Source organism: Cryptosporidium ryanae (assembly GCF_009792415.1).
Source record: "Cryptosporidium ryanae isolate 45019 chromosome Unknown contig_63, whole genome shotgun sequence".
Lineage (NCBI taxonomy): Eukaryota > Apicomplexa > Conoidasida > Eucoccidiorida > Cryptosporidiidae > Cryptosporidium > Cryptosporidium ryanae.
The window spans coordinates 1-14,706 of NW_027125529.1; the positions used below are offsets into that span (position 1 = coordinate 1).

The following is a 14,706-nucleotide window of genomic DNA, read 5'->3' on the forward strand; positions in this document are numbered from 1 at the left end:
CACCATCACCACCACCGAGTTCCACACCACGAAAGTCGCTTTCCGATCTTCTTAATGAGAAAAAAAGTGAATTGAAAAAGACTCAATAAATTGAAAATAATAAGGAGCAATATTTATTAAGTGTATTGATACAGCAAGAAATACAGTCGGACAATTAAAACAACTGATAACTAAAAAGCACTTTAAATAATTAATGATATATACTTGAGAGCTTGTAAAAATAAAGGTACTTAGTATTAAATTATGCTTAGAAATTCTCTATTACCTATATAAAATAGATTTAGTTTTATCTGTGCGATCCATGATATTACTTGCCTTTACTTTTTAGCTTTCTGATGTTAAGTATTCTATCACATACAGAGGGATGCGAAAGGTGAATAAAGCTGTAAATAGGATCAAAAATCATGCAGCTGCTGGATTTCTTTGACAATCTAAACAAAGATCTAGCTATGGAATCTCCAAATCCAAGTTTAAACGAGAATTCATCAGCTTTATATTCACAATACTGCGACATTGCAGTGTTACAAATGCCGATTATAGAAGTAATCGGACTTTGAATAAATGAGAACGCCAATAGAGAGGTAATAAATTTTCTCCCACCATATTTAGAGTCAAGTGAGAATCCGAAGCACGTGTAAAGATCATCCCATGTGTATGATAAGTGGAATACATAAAGAATGACAAGTGATTGGAAGAATGAGAAAAACAAAGTTTTAAAGTTGTCCCAGTTCTTCCAATGTCCGAGCTCATGACCAACTATTGCTATAATTTCATCTTGTGGAAAATCTATTATAGTATCATATAAAACAATCGACTTGGAATTAAAAATACCAGTAAAGAACGCATTTCCATGATTTGACCTCAAAGAAGCATCCATCTGATAAAGATTTTTAAGTGGAAAATTTACCTCATTACAAAGATTATTTATTTTACCTGCAAGTTCTTCATTTTCAACTGGGGTTAATTTGTTAAATAGAGGCACTATGATTATGGGATGAATTACAATAATTACCAGTGTAAATAAGAATTGAACAACTGCGATATATACATAAAAGTATTTACCTGTATTATTAGCAACATATATCATTACTGAGAGTAGAACGGAACCTATAATACCTATTAACATTACTGATTTCAGTTGGTCCAATATAAATATTTTAATTGTTGAATTATTAAATCCGTATTTTTCTTCCAATACAAATGTATAGTACAAGTCAAATAAAACATTGATAGGATAGTCCAAGAACATCATTATTCCACTAAACAACAAAGACGAAATATATTCATTGTTGCTTATATTTGCATAAACATAATTCCAAATCTTCGGATAAACAAAGTACGCAACAATAGTCCAATTAAATATAAAACCAAAAGCCTTCTTAACTAAGCCGTATACCATCTTATCGTTACTATATAACTGGGACTTTTTAAATTCGTCATCCGATACTTCTCCACAATCCTTATAGGCGTCTACTATGTGTTTTGGCAATTCCTTTATCTTATAACACTTTTTTTGTCTTAAGTCAACGTATAAATACAGTATGTACTTAGTTAGATTCATCAAAAATATCCCCTGTAACAGTCTATTGTTGAACAACATCTTTTCAGCTGAATAAAAAGCTCTTCTGAAAACTAAAGTCCTCAAATATAACTTAACTTCTTTAAAAGCAGTGTTACACAATCTAAGGTGATGGTAACTGCTTGTTTTGCACAATTAACATATATATTTTAACTATTAAGATAGCAAAAAGTAGAAAGAGATTACAAGATATAATTTATCTATTAGTTTCAAAAAATACCACTAGCGAAGGAAAACCTGTCTATCCAAATATCACTGTAAAATTAAACTGATATATTCAAATATATATACATATATATTTGTCTCTAATGTTAATATAATGGTAATGGGCGTGCCGCCAGCACGCCCCACTGAAATTCAATAGTATTCACTAGGATGTTCCTTTTGAAGTTTTCTATACGATTTTGTTTTTTCATTGATGGCATTATGTGTTTCAGAATTAATCCCGGCTTTTCCTCCGCCGTGCCACGAAACAAGTTCCTCTTCTTTTTCTTCGTCAGCCTGTTTTTGCAAATTAAGATGTTCTCTGTCAAAAAAGTCAGACGGAACATATGCAAACTCAACTCCGGGTGCATGTTCTAGATACTTTAAATTTTCAATAACTTTCGTTTTAATTTTTTCCAAATGTTCTTGCGAATTCATGTTTGGTATATTTACCGGTGGAATGTGTAATTTAAAGTCCGGGGCAAAATAGTCGTAGTAGTCATTTAGAGGTATGTTGTCTGAAACAATGTCAGTTTTTCCAAGTATAGTAGCAGTTTCATATGCCCATGTTCTGGCCACATTTCTAATAGTGTACCCTCCACCTCCAAGTATCAACAAGGGTATGTTAAACTTTTTACAAAATTCAACACATTCGGCATGGCCTTTAATAGATAGGTTAAAACGACCCAGTCTATCTCCTCTTACGGAATCTGCTCCACACTGTAATACAATGGCACCTGGCCTATAAACCTCAATACACTTGCTAACAATCGGTTTGAATAGGTCAAGAAACGATTTGTCGTCTATTCCATCATTTAAAGGAACATTAACACTATAATACTTTCCTTGCGCAGCTCCTGTATCTGTAATATCACCGGTACCCGGAAAAAAATCGCCAAATTTATGAAATGATACAGTTAACACTCTATGTGTAACATAAAATGCTTCTTCTACACCATCTCCATGATGAACATCAATATCTATATACATTACTCTTGCATGATATTTAAGCAGTTCAAGAATACCCAAAACAATGTCATTTATATAACAAAAACCACTCGCCTCTGATCTCTTTGCATGATGCAAACCTCCACTCCAGTTAATACATATATCGGATTGACTATTGTTTAATTTATAGGCTCCATCTATACTTCCACCCGCACAAATTTGTTGAAATTCAAACAAACCATCAAATACTGGACAATCTGTTGTCTCTCCCAAATTAAATCTTTTTAATTGTAATGCAAAATCTTTTGAATTATCAGGATTTATGCTAGATAAGAAATTAATATAGTCTTCCTCGTGAAAGTAAATTAATTCATTTGGAGTTGACTTATGTGGTCTGTATACCTCCATGTGTTTATATAAATCGTATGATAAAATTAAATTATGAGCCATTCTTATTCTCTGTGGCTTCATTGGATGGCCAGGACCGTAATAATAGCTCCCAATGTCTCCATCGTAAAAGTAAGATACTCTATTCGTCATCTTATTTGTGAATAGTCAAGAGAAAACAGTGAATAAATTCTGTTGAACTAACTCTATTTTTTTAAAGTTTATGTAATATTTTTATAATGTAAAAGAAAGTTTGAGTGTATACGTATTTGCATAAATATTAAAATTAAATGTGATATATCAACCAAATTGGAGTAGTGTTTAAATCCAACTTAGTTTTTACGCAAAGTATTGTCAAATAAACTTTTTTAGTCCTTTAAGTGAGATGACTTTTTTTTGTTATTAGTACCGGCATATGACCACAGTATAGCGCCTTTGGGAAACGAAATATTTAGATTACTGTTCAAAGATAAATTAAACGCTTATTTGAACTCGCCTTATTGTTTATAATTTGTAGTTATTAAATATAGGAAAGATGTTATATTATAGAGTTTAGAAGAGATCATTACAAGTGAAGGTCGTTTAGAGTCCACAATCACAAAAAAAAAAGATAGTAGAGGTTTTTGATAAATTAGAAATAGCTAATTCGTATAAGTAACTATCTAAATTGCGAACTATGTATATAAATGTATTCGTTAATTTTAATTTATGCAGATTTATATATTTTCGTATTGTTAAAATGTTTATCTAGATAATATAAGGAATATTGAAGATAAATATTAGTTTCTATAAATCACAAGTCCAAAACAGCATTAATTCCCACTTGAGTGTTGAATCATAGAAGGATATTGATAAATATCATTCTCAATTCTTACTCTACTTATTGGCAATGTGTACTGAATTCCAAGTTGCCTCAATGTATGGAGAATAAAAAGTAAAAGTTTACTTTTGCTAATCAATAATTTACGTCTATTGTGAAATGGATCTGTATTTGTTATCCACATATATACGGTGGCTGAATGTCCGGGTTGGATTGCATTTATTCCACACCAGAAATTTGATGCAACAAACTCTGAAGGTCTTACGGAAAGATATTCACGTACAGCAGTAGCAAGTGCTTCAATAGAAAAAGGTGAAGTGGTGTCTGAAATTAAAAATTGTATTTCTGAAGAGCAACATTTGCTTCTACTTTCATTGTAAATCATTTGCGAGGACAACCATGAGTGTGGTATCAACACAGGCGCTTCAAAAACAGTATTAAATTCAGTATGAAATGTTTCTATTTTCTTAACTATCATGGCACCACCGTTATTGACTCTAATTCTGTCTCCAACATTGTATGGATTTAAGAATATTACAAAAATAACTGCTGAAAAGAAATTGGAATATATATATGAAAGTCCTACAGATAAGGAAGATATGATAGCTGCCCCTGAAATAATAAGTGTGTCTACGTTTATACCTACCATAAGTAAAATCATAATTCCCGTGAAAAACCACGAAAAAATAGAAACCATTCTCCTAAAAACCTGAACAATCCCTTCTTGACTAGATGCTGCTCTTAGTATTTTTTTTCTACTATCATATATACCAACGCAAAATCTTATCCATTCTTCTTCTGTTATTTGCCCTCTTCTTGCAGTGTCTATTTGCTTAATGAGGTCGCCGAGGGGTTTGTCGTACAAAATATCTAAAACCGAATTTGGAAGTGTTGTAGGTAGTGAGCTAGCCTTGCTCGCTCTTTTTTCGTTTGTATTGTTATTTTGATTGCAATTGTTGTTATTGTTTCTGTCGGTACTTGCACTATCACTAACTGTTTTACTGGTATCAGGCGATATTTTACAGTTAACATTACTACTCAAAGTTTTTGCATTTGATGTTCTACTGCTGTTGGAGGAGTCAGATTTATTCAAGTCATGTTTCTCCTCAAAGTCAATGAGAGCGTGACAAAATGTATCATCACCAATCATTGAATAAGTATCTGATCTTGGTGGAACATCCTTGTATGGTTTTATGTGGTCCGTTCTTCCAATATAATGATACAACATAATTGAGTGTAAATGCTCTAATATGTCAAAAAATATTAGTTTCGCAAAATCTCTAGCTTGTTGTTTAGTCCTTATTTCATATTTCTCATCGTCAATGTAGACTGCAACGTTATATTGCTTGATAAATTGCAAAGCAAGCCAATTTTCAGAAGAACTTTTTGCAGTATACTCAATATTTGAATCTAATAACATGCTAGGCACGTTTGGAAGATTTGTAGTTGTAATTCTGTTACCTTCATTATTTATTTTTTGCGTATTTTCCGGAAATTCGGTTCCAGCTGGATAAATCAAAAGACCTTTCTTTCTAATGTGTGGTTTAATTAAATACCACTTTGTATCAATTTTTCGCAAAAGCGAATATAGTCTTAAAAATTGAGATATTTGAGGATTCATGCTCATTATAAAATCCAATCTAAAGTAAAACGTAATGACTGACAATAACAACCTTCTTACAGTCATTATAACCAACGAAATATGAGCACATTGAATTATATCCCATGGAACTTTTGGTATTTTCAATGACAATAAAATACTATTGAACCATCTTGATGTGTAGAATTGAGAATTTTCATCTACGAAGTTTGTTCCAATATGTTTGTCTACATCACCCATCGCGAAAACTAAGCATATAGAAGACCAAATGCAATATACCAATTCAGGGTCCAGTGAACCGGAAACAGCTGCAAAGAATCTACCCTCTCCAAATCTTGTTAGCGTAATAATGGAAATAACGTACCTAAAACACATTATAAGAATGTAAATAAAAATATCCAAAAATAAAATAAATAACGGATACGCAAATGGCCTGTCAAAACCTATTTTTTTTAAATATGTGATTGATACTACAACCGCTGCTGACACCAACAATAAACTACCTAGGGGAGACCAGTCTGGAAAAAACAACCTCACCCATATATTTCTTGGGTCTTCCTCTTCCTCCTCATCCTCTTCTTCCTTCTTTACTTCTTGGCCTACTATTGAAGGTGACCTAAAAAACTCCTCAGAGCCCTTACTTGTTTGAGAACATCTTTCACTTTCTTCATTGCTCTCAGAGTTTCCTTTAGCTGACTTTTTCAACATAAATTATCCTTTTAGTTCAATATACTCAAACACTAATTTTATTCTGTTTTTTATATCCAGTTTTCCTTGTTATCTTTACCGATTGTCAGGCTTTAACTGATACCTTTATGATTCCAAACGTCTTGTCTCGAATAAAATAAATAACAATAATAAATCTCTACGAAAAAATATATATTGAAAAATAACAAGTAACTAAATAGTGTGGTTATAAATAAAAACAATAGTTTTAATATTAATACGTTGTTTAATTTTGTGTTTAGTTCCTTATTTTCTGTATTACAGTTTATAAAGTAGAAAGCTACTAAAAATCAGGTTTGGGGTGCGAGCAAAACCTGCGAAAATACACAAAATTTAACATACTTTCAGGAAAAAGAAGGGCAAATAGATTTATTGTTGCATTAAGACAATAAGGGATGACGATTCATTTTTCTTTGGCGGATCTCTCTTCTTTTGTTCCAAATGGTGATTTGGAACATACAAAAGAGCTTATATTGAAGGATTTGGATATTGATTCAATAGAGGACTTAACCCAATCAAAAGAGCTTAGGAAAATTGATTTGTCGGGAAATAAACTAGAAAGTGTTTCATTTCTTAGGTACTGCTGGAGTTTGACGGATGTTAATTTAAGCAATAATAATTTATGTTCAATAAATGATTTAGTTAATCTTGAATGTATTAAAGTATTGAATATTAGCAACAATAATATTACTTCCTTGGAGGGTTTGTACAAGAGTCCAGGACTGAGGAAATCTCTGAAGGTTTTAATAGCTAATAATAACAAGATAAAGCACATTCCAGATTTAAGTCACTTTAAGGAATTGGAGACTGTTGTACTTTCGCACAATGGGGCAATAAAAATAGAGAGCCCGAAAAGTCATTGTGAAAATTTAAAAAAAATAAGTTTGTCTAACAATTCCCTTAGAGATTTTCCATTTTGTCAAAATTTCAATTTAGTCCAAGAGCTGAGATTGAACAAAAATAAAATACTTAAATTATCTAACAATATTTGCTATATGAGAAACATAAAAATTTTAGAGCTTGGAGACAATCACATATCTGATATTATTCCTCTACTCTCCCTAAATAAGCTGAGGATATTGAACATATCAAAAAATCCGTGCATTACTGCGGAAAATGAAAACAATATATTAGGGTTAATTATGGAAAATATTCCAAGTGTTGAATCACTGAATGGTTTTTCTGTTGAAAAAAGAAAAGGAATTTTCAAAAATAGAAACAAATCTTGTTCAAATAAAGTAAAAAAGAAGTTTAAACAACATAAAAATAACCAAAAAAGAAATTAAAAAACATGATAAATTAATTTAATTTGTTGTATTTTAATGAATTTTATGAGTGTCAAAATAATGTTTGGCATATTTAGTTATAATAAAGTAACTAGTACTATTTTGAAAGTTAACAGTACTATAAAAATTATTCCTTATTTAATATTATCATTGAAATCCTTAAAGTTGCAATTGAAAGAACTGTTAAGATTGCTAGTCCAGGTATTGTTGTTGATATATTTATAACAGATTCAGTTACTGAAAGATTTATTTTCTTAACAGCCGGTTCATTAATAACATACACTGGGTTATCCATAATATTCGGTTTTTGCCCTTCTTTGTTAATTTTCATAAGTATGTCTTCAATAGATATTGTTGGTTGAGGTTTTTCTATTTTAGGTACTTGACTAGCAGGTCCTTGATAGACTACAATTGCATTTATTTTAGGATTGTCCTCTTGCTTGAATAATGCAACTATCAATAACATTTCTTTTTTTGAAAAACCTTGAGTCACCTCAATCCCATTTAGGGTTATCTTATTGCCATCATATTCACATTCTACATACTCCTCCAAAGGAACTCCGTATCCGACTTCTTTGAAAATATCCAATTTTTGCTTGAACAAAACATTTCCGATAGATATACTAAATGTTTTTTTACCAACTTCTCTGAAGTGGATTTCGCTAAACTTTAATACTATAGTAAATTTACCGGGGTTTAAATTTTCTAATTTTACCATATATTGCAGTGACTTTTCCATAGTGTATCTTTCCGTATGGTAAACGATATCATCTTCAACAAGTGGAAACGGAGACAAATTTTTACCAGAGTCAGTGTTAACCCCACCATTGTAACCGTTATCCTCTAAATATAAAATTCCTTCTGCTTCAGAGTAATATCTAGGACCACCACAATTTACGGCATAGATAACTTCAGAATTTGTTAAACCCACAGTTTGAAAGAAAACAAACAAAGCAATAGATAATGTTCCAATATTCATTTGTAGTTAAAATGTTTTATATTTATAGTAAATTTAGATTTTTATTATTTCAGAAAAAAGTCGAGTTGAGTGTGGCCTTATTTTTAACAGGTCTTGTTAAACATTGTACTACTACCGCCACATAAGAAATAGGAGTAAAAGACTTATGCAAGAGAAAAAGCTTCCTATTCCGTTTGGGAGGGAATGTGATACAACAATAAAATTAAAAGGTGAGAATAAATAAAAGTTTGAATTCGTCTGAGAAAAATAAATTGGTTTTCTGTCACTTTTTTTTAATTTAATTTTATATGTAAATCACATTAAAAATAAATTAGTTATGTGGCGCACAAATTGATGCATCATATTTGGCGGTAACTAGTATTCGTGGGGTATTGGATAGTATATGAACTCTAATAAATATATATAGGAAAGTCAATAGTATGGGGGTATTAATTGTTAACAAACAAATTTAAAGGAAAAATAAGGGCAACGAGACACAAGAGACAATTACATATAGTAACATATTAAGAAGATATATAGGTAAATTAATAAAAAAATATCGGATATTTAAATAAGGTAATAAATTTAAAAAGATACGTTTATCAGAGGGGTTCATCATGTACACATAACAAGGCAAATATTTATGTGAAAAATAAAGGACATAAATAATTAAGATTTAGAGGGTGGTAGTAATATTATATAATTAGTATTTTCTGTTAAGTAAAATGATTGGAATCAGACAGTTTTCATGTGCTTTGTTTGTCTGTCTATTCTGGACATTTAAATCTGTATTGGCTGCAGACGAAGCTCATTTCATTTCAGATCACATTAAATCACTAACTGCATCTAACTTTGAAGATTTTGTGAAAGAAAATGAATATACATTGATTACATTCTTTGCTCCATGGTGTGGTCACTGTACAGCATTAGAACCTGAGTTTAAAGAAACATGTGCAGAACTGGCGAAGTTCTCGCCAAAGGTAAATTGTGGCAGTGTAGACGCAACAGAGAATATGGAACTTGCTCAACAATACGGAGTGAGTGGTTATCCGACAATTAAGTTCTTTAATGGAGTTGATAATGTACAGAATTACTCTGGTGCAAGAAACAAGGAGGCTTTTATAAAATACATCACAAAATTAACAGGTCCAGCAGTTCAAATAGCATCTTCTGAGGAGGAAATAAAGACATTGTTTGCTCCATTATCATCTGCATTTGTTGGAAGATTTACTTCTAAGGATTCAGCTGAGTTTGCAATCTTTGAAAAAGTTGCAAATGGTCACCGTGAACACAATTATGGTTTTATTGCATTCTTCCAGTCGGGAGAACAGAAACTCGAGGTTTTGCACAGGGATGAGGATCCTGTTGTCATTCCAATGCCAAAGACTACAGAGGAATTAGAAGCAAAGATTTCCACAATGAATGTTCCTTTATTTTCAGCAATAAGTGTAGAGAATTACTCACTTTATATGTCTCGCGAAGGTTTCACAGCTTGGTTCTGTGGTACAAATGATGATTTTAACAAATATGCAGCAAATATCAGAAAAGTAGCAGCAAATTACAGAGAGAAGTACGCATTCGTATTTTTGGATACTGAACAATTTGGATCTCATGCAACTCAGCATCTCCTTATTGAGAGTTTCCCAGGTCTTGTTATTCAAAGTGTGAATGTTCCATCCATTAGATACATGTATGGTCCAGCAGACTTTACATCGGTTGAGTTACTTTCAGAGTTTATGAAATCAGTGTCAGAGGGAAAACACGAATTGAGCATCAAATCTGAACCAATTCCATCAGAACAAACTGGTCCAGTTACTGTTGTTGTTGGTAAGACATTTGAGGAGCTCGTATTTAGAAATGATAAGGACGTTCTTTTAGAAATCTATGCCCAATGGTGTGGACACTGTAAGAACTTGGAACCAATTTACAACAAACTTGGTGAGGAATACAAAGATAACGATAAGATTGTTATTGCTAAAATAAATGGACCACAAAACGATATTCCATATGAGGGATTTAGCCCGAGAGCATTCCCGACGATATTATTTGTAAAAGCTGGTACAAGAACTCCAATCCCATATGATGGAAAGAGAACTGTCGAGGCTTTTAAAGAATTTATTGAAGAACATTCTTCATTCACTTCTGATGAAAAGGAGGGAGGTCATGATGAACTTTAAATTAGGACCTTTCTCTTTCAGAAGGATTATTTTTTTTTGTGTAAATGAATAATAATAGAAGTCCTATTTACTGATAATCATTTATCTACATATATTTTTTTCTAATAATTTGTTCACTCTTTAATGTTTCCATTTATCCAGAGCGGTAGATGACTTAACTCCGGGTACTATTTTAAGAATAATATATCTCTAATTCATTTACTCAGGGAGCTTTTCAAATTCGTTGTTTTCTAACTTGTTTTCTGATTATTCTTAGTGTAATCAACTACAATAATTAGTGGGTTTCTCGAGGTTGTATGTAGATTTTAAAAGAAAAGTGAAATTCATTGGGTATGCAAAAGATTAATTACTAGATTGAGACTAAAGTAATTATCTAAATGACCTAAATGAACTATAAATGATAAGTTTAATAAAAATTAATTTAGTATTAAAAAATTTATATAACCATATAATTTTATTAATACTCAACCACCTGACGTTGAAAAAATTTTAAGACTAAATATTAGCATTAATTAATTTTCTAGAATGTACTCATTATAATTAATAACCTCCCGCGATAAAGAAGAACTAAACAAGAATATTCTGTCCTCGCAAAGAGCAAGTAACTTTTCTTCGTCTTCTTCAAGTAATAGTCTGGATTTAACTAACTCTTGCATTGAATCCTTGAGGGCGTTAAAGAGTATGTTAACGGAAATATGAGAGATAGCAATGCAATACTGTTCTTGCGAATAAGATAATAGTAAATCAAGAAATTGTTGAGCCTCTACAATTTGATTTTGAAACAGCTGAATGCTAGAAACTCCCAAATATGATTGAAGCTCCTGAAAATCGTGTTCTAAAAGATCAACTCTGGCAGTTATAAATGAAAATAAAACTTCAATATCAAGAAAAATATGTTTTGCTTTTAACTTATTGTTGTAATAATTAATAAATGAAGTTATGAACGAAAGATTAAATGGATTTTTAAATTTTTTTTCATTTAACAAAAAGTCATTATTTGAATTAATATTACCAACTGCATGTTTAGATTCAGTCAAAATAAAATCTTTATAAACCCACAGTTGTGTTTTAATGGACTCCCATTCACATGAAAATAAAAAGTGTATTGGAATATTTAATTCTTCACAGGAATAATATAAACCTGATATGGCTTTTTTAAGCACAACTAATGCTGCTCCAGATATAACATGGTTTTTAAATAGTAAGTCATACGATTGCCACACAGTACTAAGCACCATTTGAGCAATATAAACCTGTCTTCCTACCTTTCCTTTACTTGTATTTGAAATAAAACTATCCCTCTTAAATGATGAAAAAGACGATTCATTTTTAAATGCATTATCAGTGTTATTGGCAGTTTTGTCATTTAAACCTAATAATGTTGGGTCTGTTATAGACAAAGAGACAGAGTTAACGAGTAGCAAAGTATTGTGGTCAAAATTTGCAGTGTTATTATTGCTGTGAGTTAAAAGATTATCAATATTGTTATATTTTGCATTATTGTCATTATTATTAGACTCTAGTTCCATAATAATTCTTTGTTCTTCAAAATCGTTATCTTTAGTTAAACAAGAAAGAGTTCTTTGATTATTAAATTTAACTTTGAGATTATTGATATTATCCGGAGTAGGTGGTTCTTGAATAATTAGTTGTATAGGATATGTTTTAACATTTTTAATGAAATCTTGTTCGGAAAGTTTATTTAACAATATTATTTCACCAGTTTCAATCTTTTTTGCGTCTGTTACTTTTGGTATAAATGTATTGCATAATTCAAGCAGTCCTGGATGAGCACTAAAAAACCAATTCTTTTGAATTTGATCTTCGCATATTGAATTGTACTCCTCATTGATTGATTTCATTACCTTGTTGAAGAACAATCTGTGGAACTTCGGTGTTTTGTATAACTTTAACCTTTTATATATATATTCTACACTGGTTCCATTAATCAGCAACGTTAATAACACAGTACCTGCTACATAAAATGTTATTTGCCTTTTAAGTTCGTAATCCAAGTAATCCTCAGACTCTAAGCTCATAGCCAAGGCTAATGAGACTCCTCCTCTAAGTCCACCCCATATAAGAATAATAGCTTCTTTGAACGTTAGTCCATAACCTATTCTTGTTAGTAATGGGGATAAAGCAAATACCATTATTCCACGAATAATGCAAATAGCACAAAATAATAGTACTAGGTTAATGATCATACTTGTATTTGTTATATATGGTCTAAATAGTCTTGCACTTACAATACCTGCCAAAAGAAATATCATGTTATTTCCTATTTTTCCTAGAAAGTGAATAATTGTATGATGCACTTCTTGAGCTTTAGGTTTAAAAAAAGCAGCTTTTCTAGAAGACATAAATAATCCATATGACACAACGGCTAATACCCCAGAAGAATGTATAAGCTCACTAAAGAAAAAAAGAGTGTATACTGCAGATGTGGCGACTAATACTTGCACGTCATTGTTAACTTGAGTTATCTTAAATAAATAATAAATCATTATGCCAAACATAATTCCTAAAAAAGGACCTCCTAAAGCACAACGTATAAATATCCACCCGGATGTTAATATCAAACTTGGTTCAAGTATTCTGTTTAATAGAATGTTTTTGCATAGTTGAAAGAATACAACAGCAGCTCCATCATTTAAAAGTGACTCTCCATCAACTAAAGATGCTAATTTATCAGGAGCGTTCAACTGATGTAAAGAGGCTATGACTGCTACTGGATCTGTAGCAGATAAAATTGAGCTTAATAATAGTGAACATGTCCAGTCAAATACACCACCTACAAAATAGTACATAAAAAATGTTGTTAGTATCATTGATAATATAACACCAGGCAACGCCAATAATAACGAAGATATAAAATTTCTTTTAAATATGTGATAGTTTAGTTGAGAAGATGATTCGTAAAGGCATATTGGGAGAAGTACAGTAAATATTATATTTGGATGCATTAACTCGGCATGCTCTATTGCCATGCTTAATACACCAAAATTGAAGACTCTTAGAATGTAATCTAAAAAAATTCCGTACGCAAATAGCACTACACTCAATGGAAGCCTTATTTTTCCATTAAACAACTTTCTATGTCCAAAAAAAGATTCTAATAATGCAGATGAAGGTGCACATAGTCCAAATATACATACTACTGCCATAACCTGTTCACCAGATATATCAGACGGGATAATTTTAGGAAAATCCATTTTAAAAAATAGAATTAAGTTAATTATAAAAATATGAGACTTTAATTCAGTGTTATGTATAAGTATACTTGCTATTTTTGCTTTAAAATGTTGTATTTTATTGTTTTATAGCACTTTCAATATCGTTGTTAGCAAAAGTATTCTGTATTGCAATTCGGAAACAACATGGAATGGTCCCACCAATAACAAAAATAAGTCTAAAAAATAAAACTTGTGCAAACTTCAAACTACGTTAAAATAAGGCCTATTTATATTTATTACTTTTTCTGACATTTCAAGAAATACTTGCGTTCACATATATTTGTGGCGGGAAACCCGAAGGTATCAGAAAATTTAATGGTCAACTTATTTTGATTAACTGGTACATGGGGAAGAAAAAATAATTAAATTGTAATGTTAATAAGATTAAATATTAAAACAGAAGAAAAATTAGTATGAGTTCAACTGGAATATCACATCTATCAAGCAAAGATGTGAAAAGTCAACTTCTTTGCTGAATAAATTAAATTAGGTTAGAAACAAAACGCATCCACTTAAATACAAATATAATTTCAACACTGTTCAGAAAACACAAACATGTTTACTTCTCGCATATACCAAATATTAGGGTACCTAAAAAAGCCTACATCCCATTATTTACTTTACATTCGCACTGCGCAACAAGTTGTAATTATATAAATAATTACTAAAGTATCTATTAATGATTAGGCGGGACATTCCAGAGTTTACTCCCGCCACATACATATTGCGGCTTTAGTGCATAATTAACCGGTTGTGATTATTTAAGTAAAAGGGAAAGTATAAAA

The 14,706-nt window shown here is 31.2% G+C and overlaps 7 protein-coding genes across 7 annotated transcripts; 2 read left to right on the forward strand and 5 right to left on the reverse strand.

Moving 5' to 3' along the window:
• Positions 1 to 307: 307 nt before the first annotated feature.
• On the reverse strand, positions 308 to 1,600 carry FG386_003061 (uncharacterized protein; the record flags this gene model as incomplete). Its single annotated transcript, XM_067342289.1, has 1 exon — positions 308 to 1,600. The coding sequence occupies one exon, from the start codon at positions 1,598 to 1,600 to the stop codon at positions 308 to 310; it is 1,293 nt and encodes a 430-aa protein (XP_067197838.1).
• Positions 1,601 to 1,936: 336 nt separating this feature from the next.
• FG386_003072 (histone deacetylase) lies at positions 1,937 to 3,271 on the reverse strand (the record flags this gene model as incomplete). The annotated part of the gene is made up of 1 exon (XM_067342300.1): positions 1,937 to 3,271. One exon carries the CDS (start codon positions 3,269 to 3,271, stop codon positions 1,937 to 1,939), a length of 1,335 nt encoding a protein of 444 aa, XP_067197849.1.
• Positions 3,272 to 3,930: 659 nt separating this feature from the next.
• On the reverse strand, positions 3,931 to 6,246 carry FG386_003083 (uncharacterized protein; the record flags this gene model as incomplete). The annotated part of the gene is made up of 1 exon (XM_067342311.1): positions 3,931 to 6,246. One exon carries the CDS (start codon positions 6,244 to 6,246, stop codon positions 3,931 to 3,933), a length of 2,316 nt encoding a protein of 771 aa, XP_067197860.1.
• Positions 6,247 to 6,659: 413 nt separating this feature from the next.
• FG386_003094 (conserved hypothetical Leucine Rich Repeat protein) lies at positions 6,660 to 7,550 on the forward strand (the record flags this gene model as incomplete). Its single annotated transcript, XM_067342322.1, has 1 exon — positions 6,660 to 7,550. One exon carries the CDS (start codon positions 6,660 to 6,662, stop codon positions 7,548 to 7,550), a length of 891 nt encoding a protein of 296 aa, XP_067197871.1.
• Positions 7,551 to 7,677: 127 nt separating this feature from the next.
• On the reverse strand, positions 7,678 to 8,529 carry FG386_003105 (uncharacterized protein; the record flags this gene model as incomplete). Its single annotated transcript, XM_067342333.1, has 1 exon — positions 7,678 to 8,529. The coding sequence occupies one exon, from the start codon at positions 8,527 to 8,529 to the stop codon at positions 7,678 to 7,680; it is 852 nt and encodes a 283-aa protein (XP_067197882.1).
• A 704-nt stretch (positions 8,530 to 9,233) lies between these two features.
• Positions 9,234 to 10,685, forward strand: FG386_003115 (disulfide-isomeraseplus ER retention motif ER protein; the record flags this gene model as incomplete). The annotated part of the gene is made up of 1 exon (XM_067342343.1): positions 9,234 to 10,685. One exon carries the CDS (start codon positions 9,234 to 9,236, stop codon positions 10,683 to 10,685), a length of 1,452 nt encoding a protein of 483 aa, XP_067197892.1.
• Positions 10,686 to 11,197: 512 nt separating this feature from the next.
• FG386_003116 (Na+/H+ and K+/H+ antiporter) lies at positions 11,198 to 13,900 on the reverse strand (the record flags this gene model as incomplete). Its single annotated transcript, XM_067342344.1, has 1 exon — positions 11,198 to 13,900. The coding sequence occupies one exon, from the start codon at positions 13,898 to 13,900 to the stop codon at positions 11,198 to 11,200; it is 2,703 nt and encodes a 900-aa protein (XP_067197893.1).
• Between the last annotated feature and the right edge of the window lie 806 nt (positions 13,901 to 14,706).